The following is a 20,866-nucleotide window of genomic DNA, read 5'->3' as shown; positions in this document are numbered from 1 at the left end:
TCGCCCATCTCTCTGGAGGGACTAGAGTTGGCCTTGAAGGATGCTGCTAATAAGAATTCTGCGGGCCCCAATGGTCTACCGAGCGAGGTATATAAAACAATTTCAGGGGGTTCTCTTGCCGCAGCGGGTAATTGAGTCAGTGGTATTGGAGGTCTCCTTGCCCAGCTCCATGAAGGAGGCTATTGTAGTACTTCTTCCAAAACCCGGCAAGGGCATTTTATCAAAAGCATTTGATAGCGTTGAGTGGAACTATTTTTGGAGGGTGATGGTCTCTATGGGTTTTGGTAGTAGATTTCTTACATATTTAAACTCCTATATCAGAATCCAGTTGCCTGCCTTCGTGTCCCCTGTTGCCTCTACTCTTCGCACTAGCTATTGAACCTTTGGCTTATCTTCTATCCTCTACAGATATGGTGGGGTTCCGATGTGGATCCATTGAGGAGAGTGGGTGGCGCTTTATGTGGATGACATGTTGCTGTTTTTGAGTGATACGGCCTGCTCCTTGGCTCCTATTATGTCCTTATAACTGCTTTTGGCTCTTTTTCTGGCCTGTTGATTAATTGGGACAAATCTGTGCTTATGCGCCTTGATCCGCTGCCTGACATCCCTCAGATAGTTGCAAGTGGTCACTAGCTTTAAATATTTAGGTATCTATATAACTCCCTCCCTTCATGATTTTATTCCTCGCAACCTGACCCCTCTCTTGGACAGGAGCTCCAAGAAGGTATCAGTCTGGTGTAAACTTCCGATATCTGTGGTTGGCCGGACTAACTTGGCTAAAATGGGACTGATGCCGCAATTACTATATATTTTGCAAAACTCTCCAGTGTGGATTGCAATAGCCCATTTTCAGAGAATTCAGTGTCTTTTTAGGCAATTGGTCTGGGGAGGTGGGTCATCTAGGATTTGACTAGAGACACTGCAAAGGGGGAAATCTTCGGGGGGCCTTGTCCTTCCGAATCCTTGGTCGTACTTTCTTGCCTCACAACTACATCAAATACGGGGTTAGGCGCATGCTAGCACGTTAGGCCCTACGGGTAGGTTGTTCATGGCTAAGCATGGGGGTCATGTGCAGCTGCACATACTGGATATTGGTGCCCTTATTAGACCTCCTGACTTCTCTCCTACTACCCAGCTCTTATGCAAGCTTTGGGGCCACACGCGTAAACTTTTAGGTATTACAGGTTGCATTAAATTCACACCCTTGTGGCATAACCAGGGCTTGCCTGATTTTTACGCTTTTGCGGATGCTGGTTTTTGGGAGAGGACTCTGTGATTTGGAGCAACTAGCTGTTCAGGGAGTGGTTAGGTCCTTTGGGGATTTACAGGATGACTCTGACTTGCCGCATTCTTCCTTTTATAGTAATTTACAGGTACGCCACGTATACGAGATAATGTAGGTCCCGTTCATTGGCTATTCACTCTGTGGTCCTGGATTCGGTGGTTATGAAAAGGGAGTCAGCTTGGATCATTTTGTGGCTGTATGGGGAATTGTTGAGTTTCCACCATGAGAAGTTCCCTTTGACTGTCTGCAATAAGTGGGATCTAGGTGACCTGACTGATGAGGAATGGTCTATGGTGTTAGCGCTTACCCCGTTTTTAGTGCTGTCAGAGTCTAATAGGCTGTCTCAGCTATTTTTTTTCTGCATAGGGTGTACAAAACTCCAGTGTTCTTACATAAGATTGGGGGTTAGGTCTGACTGCCTGTCCACAATGTGGTAGGTTGGAGGCTCATCTGGTGCATATTATGTTGGACTGTCCTCTTTTGACTGCTTACTGGAGTGATGTGTTACATCTTGAGGTTGGTTTATGGTGTGACGTCTCGGGTCCCTAAAGTGGGCCTGTTGGGGTCTCATAGGTTGTGTTCAGGAACCCTCTATGGTGGAGATACAGTAGGTATACCACGAGTACTGTATCAGGCTCAAAAACGGATTACGCAGTATTGAATTAGGCCTACCCCCCAGCGGTGGCTGATCTCATTGCCCGTGTTAAGTTTATAGTTAGGTTGGAGAAAGGGATTTACATTAAGCGTAACTTTGAACGTAAGTTTGAAGGTATATAAAGGTCCTTGGGTGCATAAGTTTGACATTCCTGTGGATGTGTCTTGGGCACTGGATGTTCCTTTTCATTATGGTCTGTATGTCAGTTGATATGTAATGTGTGGTGCCTCCGTCTGTGGGTCCTACTATTTCTTTGTAGCGGATGAGTCCCTGTAGTATGTTTGATTTGCTTGTGCATGTCCTTTTGTTTGGTGTGGCTTGTCAAAGGGGAAGTCTGGTTTAACACACTCAGTAAGTTCTATATGGATTGACGCAGTACCTGTTTTGCTACACTGTTTGCGGGATCTTAGTTTGTAGGGTTGAAACGAACTGTTTATGTGGGGGGGGGGGATGTTCTTGGATGTTTGTTTACAAAAAACTGTTTCTAAACTTCAATAAAAATTTCAAATTAAATTATTATTATTTTTTAATTAGCCCTCATACAGCCCCATATAAGGAGAGAAGAAGTTATAGGGGTCAGAATAGAAGAATTTTGAGTATAGGGATTTTGTTAAATAGAATTTGAATTTTTGTTAAAGTAGTACAAAAATAGAAAAACTATATCGTTTTAATCGCATTGACTTAAGAAAGAGAACATGTCATTTTAACCATAAAGTGCACAGTGTAAAAAACAACTCTCCCAAAAGTTGCATAATTGCAGTTTTCTTTTCAATTTTTTTGTTTCACTGTACATTTTATGGTAAAATAAAAAGGTGTCATTAAAGTACAACTAGTCACGCAAAAAACAAGCCCTCATATAAGTCTGTAGATAAAAAAAAAAAAAATGTTATGGCTCTTATACATCTTATCCCCTATCCAAAGGATAGGTGATAAGATGTATGATCGCAGGGGTCCTGCTGCTGGGGACCCCCACGATCTCTATGCAGCCCCCGGCATTCTTTGCAGGGCACTGCCTCCAAGATGGGGACAGAGATCGCGGGGGATAGGGGATAAAATGTATAAAGCCAAAATACCCCTTTAAAAAGTGAGTAGGAAAAAAATAAAATGAAAAATGGGCTGTGTCATTAAGGTGTGATACCTGTATATTATATATTAACCCCTTAACGACAAAGGACATATTTACGTCCTCCACCGGCTCCTGCGATATGCCGCGGGGTCACGCGGTGTCCTCACGTCATATCGGGTCGGTCCCGGCGGCTATCAACGGCCGGGACCCGCGGCTAATACAGGACATCACCGATCGCGTTGATGCCCTGTATTAACCCTTCAGACGCGGCGATCAAAGCTGAGCGCCGCGTCTGAAGTGAAAGTGAAAGTAACCCGGCTGCTCAGTCTGGCTCTTCGGGATGCCGCGATTTTACCGTGGCGGTCCCAAACAGCTTACAGGACACCGGGAAGGCCCTTACCTGCCTCCTCGGTGTCCGATCGACAAATGACTGCTCCGTGCCTGAGATCCAAGCAGGAGTAGTCAAGCGCCGATAACACTGATCACAGGCGTGTTAATACACGCCAGTGATCAGCATGAGAGATCAATGTGTGCAGTGTTATAGGTCCCTATGGGACCTATATCACTGCAAAAAAAAAGTGTTAATAAAGGTCATTTAACCCCTTCCCCAATAAAAGTTTGAATCACCCCCCTTTTCCAATAAAAATAAAACAGTGTAAATAAAAATAAACATATGTGGTATCGCCCCGTGCGTAAATGTCCGAACTATAAAAATATATCGTTAATTAAACCGCACGGTCAATGGCGTAGGTGCAAAAAAATTCCAAAGTCCACAAAGGCGTATTTTTGGTCACTTTTTATACCATTAAAAAATGAATAGATCAGATCAAAACAAAAATGGTACCGATAAAAACTTTAGATCACGGCGCAAAAAATGAGTCCTCATACTGCCCTGTACACGGAAAAATAAAAAAGTTATAGGGTCAGAAGATTACATTTTTAAACGTATAATTGTCCTGCATGTAGTTATGATTTTTTCCAGAAGTACAACAAAATCAAACCTATAGAAGTAGGGTATCATTTTAACCGTATGGACCTACAGAATAATGATAAGGTGTCATTTTTACCGAACTATGCACTGCGTAGAAACGGAAGCCCCCAAAATTTACAAAATGGATTTTTTTTTTTCAGTTTCTCCGTGAATTTTTGGGTAAAATGACCAATGTCACTGCAAAGTAGAATTGTTGACACAAAAAATAAGCCATAATATGGATTTTTAGGTGGAAAATTTAAAGGGTTATGATTAGGGATGCACCGATATATGTATCGGCCGAAAATAGCTATTTTGGGGAAATGCCAAAACAACAAAAAATTTGCCGATAATGACCCACCTCTCCTGTCCGCCCACAGCACAAGTAACAAACACTGTGAGTGCCAGAGGCGTAGCGTGGGGGGTGCAGGGTGGGGGGTGGCCGCACCGGGCGCAACATCTGGGGGGGCACGCTCTCCGGGATAGGAATACTTCTTTTTATGTGCCCGGGCCGGCTCCCGCAAAGGCTGTCCGGGCATGCTGGGAGTTGTAGTTTCACAACAGCTGGAGGCCCCCTGGTTTTTAGTATACAGTATTAGTTTTTATATGCTCTGGTCGGCCCCTGCCTGCAGCCACACACGGGAGCCAGCCCGGGCACATAAAAAGAAGTATTCCTATCCCGGACATTCCTGTGTCCCGAAAAATCTTTTCAGGACATAAGGATGTCCGCCGGTCACTCACCATTCCCCGGCCAGCGCGCGTCCTCCTTCGGTCCTTCGCTTCTCCGCCTCTATGGTTGTACGCACGGCACGGCATGGGACGTCCCGTGCGTACAACCATAGAGAGGCAGGAGGACCGCAGGATCATCGCAGGAGAACACGCGCTGGCCGGGGCCTGGTAAGTGACCGGCGGCACATCTTCTTCAGTGTTCCGGTCACTGCTCCTCCGGTCTCGGCCCCTACTGCTATGGTCCATAGGCCATAGCAGTAGATGTGACCCCGGGCCGGAGGAGCGGTGACCGGATCACTGTGGGGGCAGCAGTACAGACATACAGCCTCCAGCCATACACTGTATATGGCTGGAAGCTGTATGTCTGTGGGGTGGGGGGAAGCTGCCTACTATTGTGGGGGAACTGCTGACCTAATGTGGGGGGGAGCTGCCTACAAATGTGGGGGGAGCTGCCTAATATTGTTGGGGGGAGCTGCCTAATATTGTGGAGGAACTGCCTACTATTGTGGGGGAAATGCTGACCTAATGTGGGGGAGCTGCCTACTATTGTGGGGGAACTGCTACTATTGTGGGGGAGCTGCCTATTAATGTGGGGGAGCTGCCTACTACTGTGGGGTAGCTGCCGACTATTGTTGGGGAGCTGCCTATTATTGTGGGGGAGCTTCCTATTAATGTGGGGGAACTCCCGACCTAATGTGGGGGAACTGGCAATCTAATGTGGGGGAATCTAATCTAATGAGCAGAGCGCTGCATTTTACCAGAAGACGGGGAGAAGTCATTTTCGGTTTCGGTATTGGTTTCGGCCGGACATTTTTTTTAAATTTCGGTTTCGTTTCGGTTCTGAAATTTCCATTTCGGTGCACCTCTAGTTATGATTTTTAAAAGGTAAGGAGGAAAAAACGAAAGTGCAAAAACTGAAAAAACCCTGCGTCCTTAAGGGGTTAATATATTATATATATTATTATTTTTTTTTTTTTCCCAGCTGAAAATCAGATATGTTTTTTCCATTTCTGGTTATTTTATGAAAATGTGTGTGTAGACATAGGCCTAAGTAGTGTATATGAACTGTACACACATTAAATTTACATTTTTAAGAGGTATGATGCATATAACATTCTCCTTGTGTTACCACAAATGTAAGTTGAAAATTGAATTTTGATGCAAAACTGCATGAAGCTAACCTTTGTGGATAGTACTAAAAGGCATATTGGCAGGTGTACTTTCAGAAACTATATGAGTTTAGTATGATTTCACAATGTTTGCTTTATTTGTACAGGTCAAAAGTATGAAAATTTCCCTACATACCAGAGGAACAAAAGGTCCAAAACCTCCTCACAGCAAAAGGGATACTGTAAAAAAAATTGTACAAGTGAATAACTTGCACCGGGTTATAGTGCGGGTGAACATGAGACCGGTGCAGGGTTTCGGACAGATATACGTAGCTGCATTCCGGTGCCCAGTCCCTCTGAAGTTTGGCTTCTTCCAGCGCTAAATTGAGTGCTAGAGACGGCCCGCCGGTTGAATTTGAATATTCATGGAAGCTGGTCACGTGAGCGCTTACCGTCTGAGTGCTCACGTGACCTGGGCCCATGAATATTCAAATCCAGCCGGCGGGCCTGCCTCCAGCGGCAATTCAGCGCTGGAAGAAGCCGAACTTCAGAGGAACTGGGTGCAGAAATGCAGATAGGTGTATCGGGTTTAGTGTGGGCCAAACTTTGTAATATATTTTATTAGAGGAAAATATCTCATTCTCCACATGCTTAAACTACACATGTATGACAAATGCCTGGTGAAAGTGCCTTATATCTTGCTCTGCAGTAATATAAAAAAATAAAAATCAGTACGAACCCAAAATATGCATCAGATTTTCTCCATCTTTATTTTTTCCTATAAAAACTCTTGCAAGATTTCCAATATTAAAATAAAAATAATACAAGACCGAATTTTCTATGCATCATTAGCAATACAGTTTCCAACCACTGAGCTTGGTTTTAACCCCTTTTCTTTGCTTAATACATTAATAAATACTTTGTGGACAATAAAACAGTCTGATAACAGAGCCCAAAGTCTCACGTTAAATGTGTTCATAACTCGGTAACCATTAAAATGCAAGATTTGCTACAAAGTATCTCACGTGAGAGCGATGCCACCTTATGTCTAGCTAAAAACTGTAGAGAGATGTGGCCAGTCTGACATCAAAGTGGTTAAGACAAGGTTCTCCCATGAATGCTTTATCTCCCTTTCCCCTTATTATTTAATGGTATTTAATACCTTTAAGGCTAATGAAACCCCTTCCTAAAGATGAGATACATTTTATTCCATGCTGCCAATGACTAAATGAAATTCATTTATAATGAATAACAAATACTGATATGAAATGGAGGGAATCCAATACTGTGCGGAAGACCGAAACTCTAAACATCTGTTCTTACAAACACAATGGACATACAAAGAATGTAAATGTAGTACTATCCTCCCAGGGGAGACAATTCTAGAGCAATGGACAGAACAGGAACTCTTGTAGTGTTGCTTCTTTCAGAAAAAATTAAAAAAATGGAAGAGTAAAAGCTAGTACTACTCCAACATCATTATCAATGACACAAATGATTTGCAGAGGCAGATAATACGGTACAGAGTGACCAAAGATTGGATTTGACCACTTTAAACACATCAAATGCTAAGTTTGGTCCTAAAAGGGGCCGATGATAGTCTAGAATGAGTACCATATGGAAAAGGAGTGTAACAATCTCAAATATAACCCCCCCCCCAAAAAAAAAAAGAAGAAAAAAAAAAAGAAGGAAAAAACAAACAAAAAAAAAAAACAGTGTTTAGTACAGGTCAGGGTCATTCTATAGAACATAATTACTGTAAACCTCCAGTTATCATTGTGTTACAATTTTAAACTCAAGTAGGAAATGCAGGATGTCTGTCAACACAGTATACATTTATATTTGTGTCAACAATACTGTAAATTGTTAGGGTTTGATGTCCATGATGCCTCTGAAAACATTTCTAGATTGCACAAACATAAGAATGCTTATATTAAAGTGTAACATTCATAAAAAATAACTCTTTATATAATGTAGATAATACCATTATATGTATATTTGTAATATACATTGATTAAAAACATGTATATTTTTGGGTGAACAAAATGCTGTCCCTACAGCTACTGCCTGCGTCTCTATGAAAAGACCAAATACAGGAAGTGAGGGCGGGACAAGCAGGGCTCTGTACAGGCTCCTGGCCTTCCAATCATCCTGCTACTCCTCACAGACAATCGTTCTAGGGACAAAAATATCCACATTTTTGACCAATGTATATTACAAATATACATATAAATGGTATTATCTTCATTATAGAAAGTTTTTGTTTATGACAGGTACACTTTAAGGTTTTCTGCAGTCAGCAGTGTCCAATATAAATACTCACCTTCCTACCTGAGACACTTGTACCTGTACTTGACATAATTCACAAAACTTTTATTCTCTTACAAATCATTCTGATACCAGGATGTACTGATGTACATATTTGCAATTGGTAAGTTTCCCATTTCATGCTTTAAAAAGAAAAAAATTATAAAATTTAAGTGTCCCTGTAATAAAAAAAAAAAAAAAACACCAAAAACATTTGAGATGTCACACAGAAGTCAAAAGTTTTGACCAGTCAGGATCTCCGTGCTTCACTCCCTAGCTCGCATTTTATGTTTATGGGGCTGCCCAGTGAAGCATAACATAGATCCTGCAAGCCGGGAGTGTGAATCGCGTTACAGTGCCCTTCTCCCTGTTAATTCTAATGATTGTGGGGGTCTCAGTGCTGAGACACAAACTGATCAAAACTTTAAGATATCTCTGTGACATGTCAAAGGTTTTTGAAATGACGGACAATTCAAAAAGATAACACAAAGCAGGAAACGAGAAAAAAATTATCCTTGTTCCACCCTTAACCGTCAACATAAAAACAAAGTGTAATAGTCTGGCTCTCCAGGCCCTCTTATACATAAAATACATACATACATATATATAATATATATATATAATATACAGCTTACAGATTCAATGTTCCATAATGTTTCTGAAGCAGAGTGAAGCCAGTGCTCAGTCTTTCATCACACATCATAAATACAGTATTTTCTCTTCCATCATCTCCTTGAATATTATGGAATTAAACACAAAATGTTGATAAGAGAGAGAAAGAAATGGGGCTCCACCAGAGATTAGGCACATCATGGACTCTGAATCAATACTGCCACGCTGCCATTTTTGTTGTTTTTTTTTGCAGGAGCAAAATGTTTAGCACAAATGTTTTACACACTTAAAATACAGAAACAGAAGTTTGAAGGATACAGCTTTAAAGACTGTGAATACTCCTAGAAACAGAATATGTATGTATTGAAATATAAATAACTGTCTAAGCAGATGTCTGTGCTACTTTTGTGTTGTTTACAGCTGCACCATCCACCCTGTCATTTATATCTGTATTTTAAGAGAAATACACATCCTGCACACTCTTACATTCCAACAGAGGATAAAATACTGAATTCACTCAGATTATTAAAATGTGGAGCAATAAACTCCTTAAAAGGAACGACCTGGATTAAAAAATCCTATTTGCTAAGAGCAGCTGGTCAGTGCCAAAAGTGCCTTGCAGTGACCATAATAAAAGTCTAAGGAAGAAGGGTGCTGTTTAGAGATAACTTCTGCACGTTGTACTTCTCGCGCGCGCTCTTTCTCTCTCTCTCTCGTCAATGCTTTTCTTCACCAATTACTTGGGGTCATGTGGCTCCAGCTTCCAAATAACTCTGCAGTTTACGGACAGTTGTTTCATCCAGTGAGAAGAGGTCAAAGTCAAAAGTCGTGTTCGTGACATTGAAGTGTCCTGTCTCTTCTATGAGGTTGACAATCTTAGGAAGAGCATAGGAGAAAAAGAGAGACAAATTTTTTGAATAATAAAACACAAAAAAACAAAAACCAGATTGTATATATACAGGATCTCATAATTTTTGTAACTATTTTATTATATCTTTTTATATGACACTATGCTACTACGTGAAGTAGTGAAGGAACAGCCTGTATAACAGTGTTTTATGTTGTGTCCATCAAAATAACTTGGCAACAAAAGAGTACACCCTTAAGTAGAAATATCCAAATTGGGCACGAAGTGTCAATATTTTGTGTGCCCACCATAATTTTTCCAGCACTACCTTAACCCCTTGACAACAATGGACGTAAATATACGTCATGGTGATGTGGTACTTAACGCACCATGACGTACATTTACGTGCTGCCATAACCGCGAGCACCGGACCGATGCTCGTGTCATGCACGGCAGGTCTCGGCTTCCAGGGACCTGCCAGTAATGGCGGACATCCGTGATTGTGCGGATGTCCACCATTAACTTCTCCAATGCAGTCATCAATACAGATCACGGCATCTGCGGCAGTGCGGTACTTTGAATGGATAATTGGATCGACCACAGCGCTGCCACGGGGATCCGATCATCCAGCATGACAGCCGGAGGTCCCCTCACCAGTCTCCGGCTGTCTCCCATGGTCTTCTGCTCTGGTCTCCGATAATACTGATCAGTGCTATGTCCTATACATAGCACTGAATAATCAAAATATTGCTATAAATAGTCCCCTATGGGGACTATTAAAGTGTGTAAAAAAAAAAAAAAAAAAAAAAAAAAAAAAAGTACAAAAATGTGAAAATCCCCTCCCCCAATAAAAAAGTAAAACGTCAGTTTTTTCCCATTTTACCCCCCAAAAAGTGTAAAAAAAAATAATTAATACCCATATTGGGTATCACCGCATGCGTAAAAGTCTGAACTATTAAAATATATTGTTAATTATCCCGCCGGTGAACGGCGTAAACGTAAAAAAATAAAAAAGTCCAAAAGTGGTATTGATAAAAACTACAAATCATGGCGCAAAAAATAGCCCTCATACCGCCCTATATACGGAAAAATTTGAAAATTATAGGTTGTCAAAATAGGGCAATTTCAAACATACTAATTTTGTTAAAATGGTTTGAGATTTTTTTTAAGCGGTACAATTATAGAAAAGCATACATGAAACTCTTGCTTTTTGAGGACTACTCTGTTGAAGTGGTGAAACGTCGACGTGCCTTTAGCTCAGTTTGCACCTCCCTGTATCATGCCAATCACAAGTTCCAACTACAGTACACTGAAGGTTTATGAAGAGGATGGGACCATTTCTACGTACTCTACCCCGGCTGCAGCCGCTGCTGCCCTTGGACTCTATGGATCCCTCATCTCAACGTATACCACGTCACAGAGGCAACACGGCGGTGCGATCCCGCTCGCCACTACTGGACTGAAGTTCCCCAAACCGCACACAAGATCGCCAAGGGTCACCGCAAAGAGATCGCCGCAAGAGACAGCGTTCACCGAGGCGGAGGGACAGCCATGACTGGTCCCCTTCACCGGACTGATTCTCCCAGCTGCGACATTACGATCGTATCCTTTCTGTTTGTTTGTTCATATGTTTGATAACATGCTAATATCCTTACCTGTGGGGGTATTGCTCATATAGTCCATATCTCAGCAGTTGCAGTTATTGTCCAGTTTATCTTTCATTCTCTCTGAGCATTATAGGCACTTCCATCAGCCGGGGGAGGGCCTTAGCCTTGGGGAACCTTATATGTGCGAAAAAAGGGGGTCCCGTGCCCAAGTCTGGGGGGGGGGGGGGACTAGCCTCCTATTGCAACCAGAGGGGTTATTATTATGTTTTGATTGTTTTTGGTTTAATTCTCAATTACTTATAGCACTGTCTTTCCGTGCCCTCCAAGTCAGTATGTTAACTAGTGTGGGACAACGACACCATACCACCTCAGTCCAAGATGCTTCCCCTCCCACTCTCCATGCCTTACTCCACCTCACATGCAATTACCTACACACCTCACTCCAAATGTTAGACCACAATTTTATCCTGTTCTTCCCCAGTGCCCACATTTATTCTCACTCTCTCCGGCTCATTTCCCTGAACACATAAGTACATTATGATAACCGTAGTTACCTGGAATGTGAAGGGGCTTAAATCCCCTCACAAGCGTTGTATGGTCATACGACATCTCAAACACCTTAAACCTGATATTGCACTATTGCAGGAAACCCACTTGCCTCTGGGAGACTTTGCCTGCATGCAACAACAATGGGTGGGTCAAGTATACGGTTTGCCAGCTCTGGAGGGTAAGGCGGGGGTCCTTTCTCTTGTACATAAAGCTGTCCCTTATAATTTTCTCTTCCACATAGCGGATGATGAAGGGAGGGTCTCCCATCTAATTCTGGCTCACCAGGGGGAACACAATAGTATTCACAATGTCTACGCCCCTAATGATACTAATACTGCATGTTTCCGCTCCCTGTCACATTGTCTTCAGGGGGTGAGGGCACATCACATGGTTATGGGTGACGATCTCAATACGGTGCATGACACGTTAGTCGACAGAAAGAACGCCGCAAACTCAGTACCGGTAATCAGGTCACACGACAGGGTCCTCCCAGCCTTCCTGCAGGAGACAGAAATGCAGGATATCTGGCGCATGAGAAATCCGGATTCCTGCAACTTCACATATTACTCTAGTGTCCACCAGGCATGGTCACGTATAGATTATCTTCTCCTCAGCACGTCTCCAACACTTAGGGTGGCTAGAGTAGAAATCATGGATCTGATAATATCGGATCACGCCCCGGTTCTCCTCGAGCTCCAGCCCTCCTGTCCTAAAGGCACAGACTTTATTTGGAGTTTCCCTTCCTTCTTGGTTAAGGATGAGACATTTCTTGACCTACTACAGGCGTGGTGGCTGGAGTTCACCACAGACAATCACTCACATAGGACAGATCCACAGCTTTACTGGAATGCTGCAAAAGCAGTCATGCGCGGCAAGATTATGGCTCATGTAGCGTCCCTGAAACGTACAGCCCAGTCCAACTTTCAGCGCGCTAGCGCTGATTTACGTTCCACGTATGCCACTTATCGACAACCCCACGGAATCACATAGATTAGCTTGGTCAGCAGCGAGGGCCACTTTTGAGTTGTGGCTTGATAGTAGTGAACGTTTACACTGCTCGTATTTTGACACTGAACTATTCCGACATGGTAACAAAGCAGGAGGGCTATTGGCACGGTTGGCCAAGGGTCATTCACTGCCCCCTATGATCTCAGCACTTTGGGATGGCTCGGGAATGGTGCAAACGGATCCTCATCGCATTAATGGTATATTTGCTGGTTTTTATGAGACTTTGTATGCAAACCCCAACACGGACTCTTCAGCAGGCCTGGACTTTTTAGACCGCCTGTCCCTCCCGTCCCTTACTGATGCTCAGCGGTCTGAACTGAACGCTGATGTCACGGCAGGAGGAGGTTCGCTCAAAGATAAAAACTCTCCACAATGGTAAGGCTCCAGGTCCGGATGGGTATCCAGGAGAATTCTACAAGTCTCTGGAAGATCAAATAGTCCCATGTTTAACGGAGGTCTTTAATGGTTTTCTGCACACGGGTAGGCTCCCTGAAATGGCAAGTATGGCTTATATCAAAGTCTTACTGAAGCCGGGCAAGGACCCTTTGAGTCTGAGTTCCTATAGACCGATCTCGCTTATTGATCAAGATGTTAAAGTGCTCTCAAAAATTTTAGCAAACCCCCTAGCAAGATTTCTGCCGGGACTTGTGGGATCTCACCAGGTTGGGTTTGTCCGCCATCACTCAGCTACCTTTAATATCCGCAAGGTCCTTGCTGTACTTGACTCTGTGCAGCATCAACCCACGCCCATGACCCAACCGGCCCTTTTGTCACTGGATGCCGAAAAGGCTTTTGACAATGTTAATTGGGCGTAGCTTGACTCGGTGCTGGACAGATTTGGTGTCACAGGGGCGTTCCGGACATATTTATCGGGTATGTACTCTTCCCCTAGGGCCAGGATACACACACCGGGGATATGATCTTCTCCATTCACTCTTTTCAAGGGGACCAGACAAGGCTCAGGCTCAGCACATTTTACTCTCCTCAGCATATTGTGGGTTACCAGTGTGGTCGGAAACGGTCAAATTAGCAATGTTTGATGATGATGTGTTAATATTTCTCAGCAATCCCACGACGGCATTACCTACCCTATTTGAGGACTTGCATTCTTACGGGGCCTTCTCGGGTTATAAAATTAACATAGATAAAACCGAACTGTTGCCTATAGGTAGGTCCCCCCCGCGATGGCTTCCCGACATAGCTAACTTGGGTCTCAAGGTTGCGACCACAGCAATCACCTATCTAGGCATACAAATAGGCAAAACCTCGGACTCATTGTACCCTTTAAATTATCCCCCTTTATTCTCTAAAATCTGTACGGAGCTGAATAGATGGCATAATCTTCCCTTATCGTTCCTGGGTCGTTGTCACCTCTCTCCTCTCCAAACACATGCCCCTTACTAATCACCCGGAACTCCCTGGAGACATTGATTTTCCTAGACAATCTTTATGGCAGGACAGGGGTCTTCTTGTAGTGGGAGATCTCATGGATGTCTCCACTAGGAAATGGTCCTCTACCAGGGGGATCATGGATAGCTTTGACCTTCCCTTCTCACACGCAATGATGGTCAATCAGATTCTCTCCTTTTGCCACGGGAGATTGCGGGATCTTAGCAGGGAGGCCCCAACTCACACACTTGATGGTATTCTGGGCACGACACCTCGTAGGACATCCATCTCCGAACTGTATGGTGCATTGAGGGACTATTTCCTGAAAGTGGACCCGGACTCTCTTTTCGATGCATGGCGAACGTGCATACCAGACAAAAATATTTCACAATGCATCCTCCAGGGCTGGCTCACTGTACGGAATTGTATAATTAATGAACGCTGGCGTGAGACGTACTTTAAACTAGCACACAAGGCTCTATATGGATTCAATATCTTACCCACCCCATACTTCCCTGACAGAATCACGGCTTGCCCAAAGTACATCTAACATGTGGCATGGTGTCTGGACGTGCCCGATGACGAATACTTATTGGATCTCTGTACTTGAACATATACGGACACACTGGGATATAGTTGTTCCTTTGACACCTCAGGCTGTCCTATTCCACCAGCTGAGACCTCCTGAGGCGGAGCCGGGGGGCTCGGTCCCACCCAGGGTTCCGTTGATCATTCACATTGTTTTACATATAGCGCTTAGATGCCTGTTTCACTCCTGCATATCTCCTACACCCCCTGATATTTCCTTTCTGATCTCTCAGCTAAAACTCTATTGTGGGATAGACAGGCTAGACAGAACACCATAAGACTACAGACACTAAGAAATTCTTTGCTAAATGGAAATCTTTTATAGTCACACACTACTCTGAATCTGAGATTAGGGATCTTGTCAGGCCATTCCGCTGGACGGAGTGGTATAACATGGAATCCCTGCATGGTACCCTGGGTGCTCTGCGCCTCCCCGACTAGCCTGTCACTGCAACTCTTTACTTGAGGGTTTATGGGTCACTTGCTACTCTGTGTCATAATTGGAGAAATTGTGGACTCTTTACCTTACCTTTTCTTTATTGGATGGTACACATGTATGGAACTCTGAGGCCTGTGGGTGGGATGGGACGGGGCTCAAGATGAGAGCGTGTACGTCTTTACCTCAAGGACTTTCATGGGGAACTATGATTGTTTCTTGTCGCTCTGCGAAGCGTCCACACTACTATGTTATTTGATTGTTTTACGTTTCATGTATTGTTATTTTCAGAAAATGTTTAATAAAAATATATTTTAAAAAAATAATTGTTGGCTAAGGTACTTGCAAATCGGTTGCTGGGGGTAATCTCTATTCTGGTGCATAGCGATCAAACTGGGTTTATGCCATGCAAGTCCACGGCTGATAATATTAGACGGCTTTTTCTGAATTCGTGCCGGAGGGGGCTGTTGGTAGGGTTGTGCTTTCACTCGACGCTGCCAAATCTTTTGACAGCGTTGAGTGGCACTTTTTGTGGAGTGGCACTTTTTGTGGAGTGTGATGCTACATATGGGCTTCGGTCCTCAATTTTTTAAAATGGATTCAGTTATTGTATGCAGATCCCCAGGCCAGGATCAGGGCTAACTGTTTACTTTCTCACTTCCCCTTAGGTAGAGACATGCACCAGGGGTGTCCTTTGTCCCCCTTTCTTTTTGCTATTGCCACAGAACCCCTGGTCAGGTTGGTCAGATCGTCAGCGGGGTTTAGAGGATTCCGATATGGTGCCCTTGTGAACGCATTGCTCTATATGCTGATAACATGCTTCTTTTCTTGGGTGATGTTGCTCATTCTCTTCCTCCGCTGATGAATTTGATTGAACGGTTTGGTGGATATTCGGGTCTGACCATAAACTAGGATAAATCTACTCTCCTTCCTTTAGACCCCTTGCCAATGGTCCCGGATGTTGCCAGGGTGGGAATCCCAGTAGTGACTCAGTTCAAATACCTAAGTATTATGATTATGGCCTCTCCCTCTAGCTATATTGCTCTTAATCTCGTGCCTCTATTAGATTATAGTGCTTGTAAGGTAGTCACATGGCGTAAGCTCCCTCTCTCGATAGCAGGTAGATCCAATCAAGTCAAGATGGTATTGATGCCACAGTTTCTATACGTGTTACATAACTCTCCCATTTGGATCCCCGTGAAATATTTTATTAGAATTCAGTCCCTCTATTGGGAACTTACATGGAATGGTAAAACTGCCCAAATACGTCTTAAGACATTGCAGCGTGGTAAGGAAGGAGGGGTGGGGGCTATCGGCTCCTAATCCGTTGTTATACTTCCTGGCCACACAGGTTCAGCAGTTGAAAGGGTGGGCTACATACACTTCATGGAAAGGTTGGGTCAGTTAGTGTCCCAGAGGTTTGGGGGAGGGGGGGGGAATGACACCTGTTTACTTGCTTGAAATTGCCGCTAAAACTAGACCGCCAGATATGGTGCATACCTTTACTCTCATACATAAGGTGTGGGCGAAGTTTAAATCTCTTCTCCAGTACACTACTTGTTATCTACTCTCCCCTCTGGAATAATCCTAATCTACCTGAGCTTTGCGCTCTTCCCGATTCTTCCCTTTGGTCTTCTAGTTCTATATTTATCTCAGTTGTATACAGGAGGGGCGTTGAAGTCTTTTGCCCAGATTTGTGAGGAGTTTGCTCTGCCAAAGTCATTTTTCTATAGATATTTGCAGCTACGACATGCCCTGGACACCCAATTTAGGGCATAGAATGTCTCTATTGGCCCCTCGACTGCGGTGGACTGCTTGCTTACTCGTGATTCCACTAAGAAAGGGATTTCTGTTTTGTATGGTGAATTGCTTTCTTCTTACCATAGAGCTTACTTCTTGACTATCAAGCCATTGTGGGAGACAGATATGTGGGAGACAGATGTGGGTCCTATATCTGATGAGCAGTGGGCTCAGGAGGAGTCTATGACTCCGAAACTGGCAGTGTCAGAGGCTCAACATCTCTCCCAGTTGTTCTTATTACATAGAGTGTACCGGACCCCTGCCTTTCTCATTGGATTGGAGTTCGGCTGGACTCCTGCTATCCTCGTTTCTCTCTACCTGATGCCCATCTGTTACATGTGATATGGGATTGTACACATCTTAAGCAGTTCTGGAGTGAGGTGTTACATTTAATTAGGCAAGTTTATGGTGACCTCCTTCTGTATTGCAATGTGTGTTGGGCTATGTGGAGGGTCCGGATGGGGATCAGGGGGTGTATTTAGGCATTTGTAGGATTCTCTACCAGGCTCATAAGTTAATTGCTCAACATTGGCTAAGGGTCTCTCCTCTTACTCTCTGAATTGATATCTAAATTGAATCATTTTATTCTGTTGGAGGGGGGGGGGGGTTTACTAAACGGATGGCTATGGGAAGGTTTGAGTCCATTTTTTGTAGTTTATATTTGTCATAGGGACCTGTGAGGTGGTGTCGTTCATGGGGATGGGGGGGGGGGGGGGATGCAGAGTTGTTATTTATGTGTTTTTTCTGTTTTGTATGTTGTACACAAAACAAAACACTTAAAACTTTCTGATTAAAAAAAGAAAAGAAAAGAACTGGAACAGAGCGGTTCTCGCATCATGCACGGCAGGTCCTGCCTGCTATCAGCAGCCTGTTACCCACTTGTAATTGTGGACATAAGGGATCATGCCGATGTCTGCCATTAACCTCAGGTTTTTTCATTTTTGCACTTACATTTTTTTTCCTCCTCACTTTCTAAAAAGGAGATCTTTGTGTGCGCACCGTAAAATCCTCTCTTTCTCGTAGCTTTCATTGGGGGACACCTTACTGATAGGTATATGCTCTTGCCACTAGGAGGCACTGACACTAGGAAAAAAAGTCGGCTCCTCCCTGGCAGGATATACCCGCCCACCTGCAGTGAGGAAATCCGTTTTGTCACAAAGCAGTAGGAGAAGGCAACAAAGAAATACGTCCAGGGGACTCTAGAAAGGAATCCCGGATAAACAACCCAAGAACCGGAAAAAAATAGTCCGGAAAAAGGATGAAGAAATGGGTGGGTGCGGTGTCCCCCAATGAAGGCTACGAGAAAGAGATTCTACGGTGAGCACAACAAAATCTCCTTTTCTAGGTCGCTCTTCATTGGGGGGACAGCTTACTGATGGGACGTACCAAAGCAGTCCCCTAGGGTGGGAAAAACATAAAAGGAATCAGTCCCGAGACTGAACTCACATGTCCACAAGGCCTGCGGACAAGCCACCAGGCAGGAGACACACACTAGGCCCAAAAATTAAGCTCCCGGAAGATCACTTGTCCAAGGAGGTGGACTAGGACGCCAAAGGAAGAGCAGACCTCTGTATAGACCCAAGACACACGGGTCATATTGAAAGACAATCAACCACAAGAAAAAAAGAAGAAGGAATGCTGCTATGCAGAGGTCCAGTGCATGAGAGCAAAGACCTGCATAGCCGCAGACCCAAGAACCCCTGTCCCAGAGGCCCGCCATGAGCTCCCAGAAGGCGACAATAGCCGTACTGGTGTAATGCAGATAGCCTGAACGCCCTCCAACCCGGGAGGACATGGACCTGAAGGAAGAAGGAGCAGCAAACACCCGGAAAAGGGGGGGGGGGGGGCATCTCGGATACCGGAGAGACAGACAAGTAAACTGGAGACGTAGAGTCAACTGGAAGACAAACCCCTGAAGAGTAAGGAAAACAGACGTCCGCAAAAACTCTACAGCAACAAACGTCTATGAAGAAGTGCACAACAGAAAAGACCGCCCAGACTAATGGGATTGAAGAGGAGTCTTGGCCAGATCACTACACATGCCAAAGACCTGAACCAACACTATAGCCTAAGGAACCGGAAGAGCCGCCTGAAAGGAAGACACACCACACCATCCTAAGACAGAGTCCAAGCCAAGGAGACCAACCAGTCACAGACCCCAGTGGTCCAAGCGGACCAGAGCACTCTGAAGAAACATCCCACCAGAATGGGAATGGAGGGAGAAACAAATGAGAACCCAGCTGGGACTCTCAGGGTCTGGGCACAGGAAGGATGACTCCAGAAGACTGTGGTGTTAGTGAAGTACGAATGACAGACAAAAGGGAAGGAAGAACACCCACTTCCAGTGAGCTTGTACAATCTCCTCCAACAGAAGAGAGAGCCAAGTCTGCGTGAGCAGCAGTAGATAACCAAAAAAACTGAAAGAGAGCCAAGCTGTAATTGTGGACAGTAAGCACACAAGCCTAGACAGTAAAAAAAAATCTTTGTTGAATGCTCTCAGCAAAGAAACAAGGACCCCTCCAGATACTCCACCTATATAGTGGGAACAGCGAGATGGCATCATCTTGGCGGCAGAACTCAACAAAATAGTCCCTCCAGAGGAGGGAAAACAAGGGCAGTCGAGGTGAAAATTCAAGTATAGACCCATGCCAAGCACCCTGATCCCCATACCCCCAGTGGAAAGGGGATTGGCAAAACTCGCCAGGCGCCGTAAGAGCATGGAAATGCTGCCCCACAGCCACGGGATAAGGACTGGGTGGACGGAGACGCCAGGACCCAGCGGTGACCATCACTGTCTGGAGGAGACACCTTGTGTCCCAAGAGAGATCGGAATTTTGTACACTGGAAATGGGCAAAAAAGACATGTGGGGAGCCATTCTAGACCCTAACGAGTAGGTGCCTGAGCCACCCCAGACAGAAACCCCAGAACACACACCTGGAGGCATAGGGAGGGGCTGAAATGACTGTCGCCCAACAGCAGGACCCATGACAGAAAAGAAGTGCTCAACTGCGGGAACAAAATCACCGGAAGACCTGAGGCTCACCCCACCGAACAAAGGGAAAGGTCTTAGCAAATGTAGGAACACAGACATGGGTACCCCACGGCACCAGTGGGGTACCAAGACTGCAGACACAAAAGAAACCACAGACATTCAAGGGACCAGCAGGAAGGGAGATATGCCTCTTGCAGACCAACAGTGCAACCTAAGAAAGGAGAACAGAGTGATGCTGCTGTTGCTGAGAAAGTCACCGGGACCTGCAGAAAATAAGCCCACACCCCATCTCCTAATGGTGCCAGACACCAAGGCTGCAGACGCAGACTCAGGAGATGAAGAATGAATGTGGAGCAGGAAAAATGCAGACAGTGTGTGACATACAGGTAGTAAGGGTCCCTAGAACCCACAGGTACATACTCTGCGGAACTACACCTGGAGGAGAGACACCGAACTGCAGCATCGGCAGAAACGGGGGAGATGACCAGGTGGATTAGAACACCATGCAGACACAGTCTGGCTATGTGGCAAAAAGGCTGTGGCCACGCGGGGTCCCGCATACGGAAATACACAGTGAAGTAAGATACCAGCCTGTAGACAGAGTAGCAAGCATGTAGAGAGGGGCCTGGCCAAGTAGGTAACCCTGTAAACCAGTATGTGGTGCATTGTATAAGGCCCATGGGGTAACATGGGGAGACTCACTTGAAACTACACCATGGTAGTGGGTAACCTGAACTACCGTCCACAGGGTGAAAGTGTATGGTAGTTGACCCAACTTAGTAGTAAGCCATGCGGAAAACAGTCTGGCCAGCAGGCACAGGATTCCTGAGCAACCAGGGTCACTCCATTCAACCTCCCACAGAAAGCAGGGTACTAGAGTGCGGCCTATCCACGGGCGACCTGCTGGTGTAGAAAA

At 44.7% G+C, this 20,866-nt stretch overlaps 1 protein-coding gene across 2 annotated transcripts in view; it reads right to left on the bottom strand.

Annotated features, from left to right (window-relative positions):
• Positions 1-6,333: 6,333 nt before the first annotated feature.
• Positions 6,334-20,866, bottom strand: part of MLLT1 (MLLT1 super elongation complex subunit) — a 92,510-nt gene continuing 77,977 nt past the window's right edge. Inside the window, exon 12 of one of the 2 annotated variants that reach the window (XM_056570634.1) lies at positions 6,334-9,608. In XM_056570634.1, the coding sequence (XP_056426609.1) occupies positions 9,480-9,608 (129 nt within the window). In that variant the 3' untranslated portion in view covers positions 6,334-9,479. The remainder of the gene's footprint in view (positions 9,609-20,866) is intronic. The other variant, XM_056570624.1, reaches the window with a different exon arrangement.

Source organism: Hyla sarda, chromosome 1 (genome assembly GCF_029499605.1).
Source record: "Hyla sarda isolate aHylSar1 chromosome 1, aHylSar1.hap1, whole genome shotgun sequence".
NCBI classification, from domain to species: domain Eukaryota; kingdom Metazoa; phylum Chordata; class Amphibia; order Anura; family Hylidae; genus Hyla; species Hyla sarda.
The sequence above is the reverse complement of the archived record's forward strand: the minus strand, read 5'-3'. Positions and strand labels throughout refer to the sequence as shown.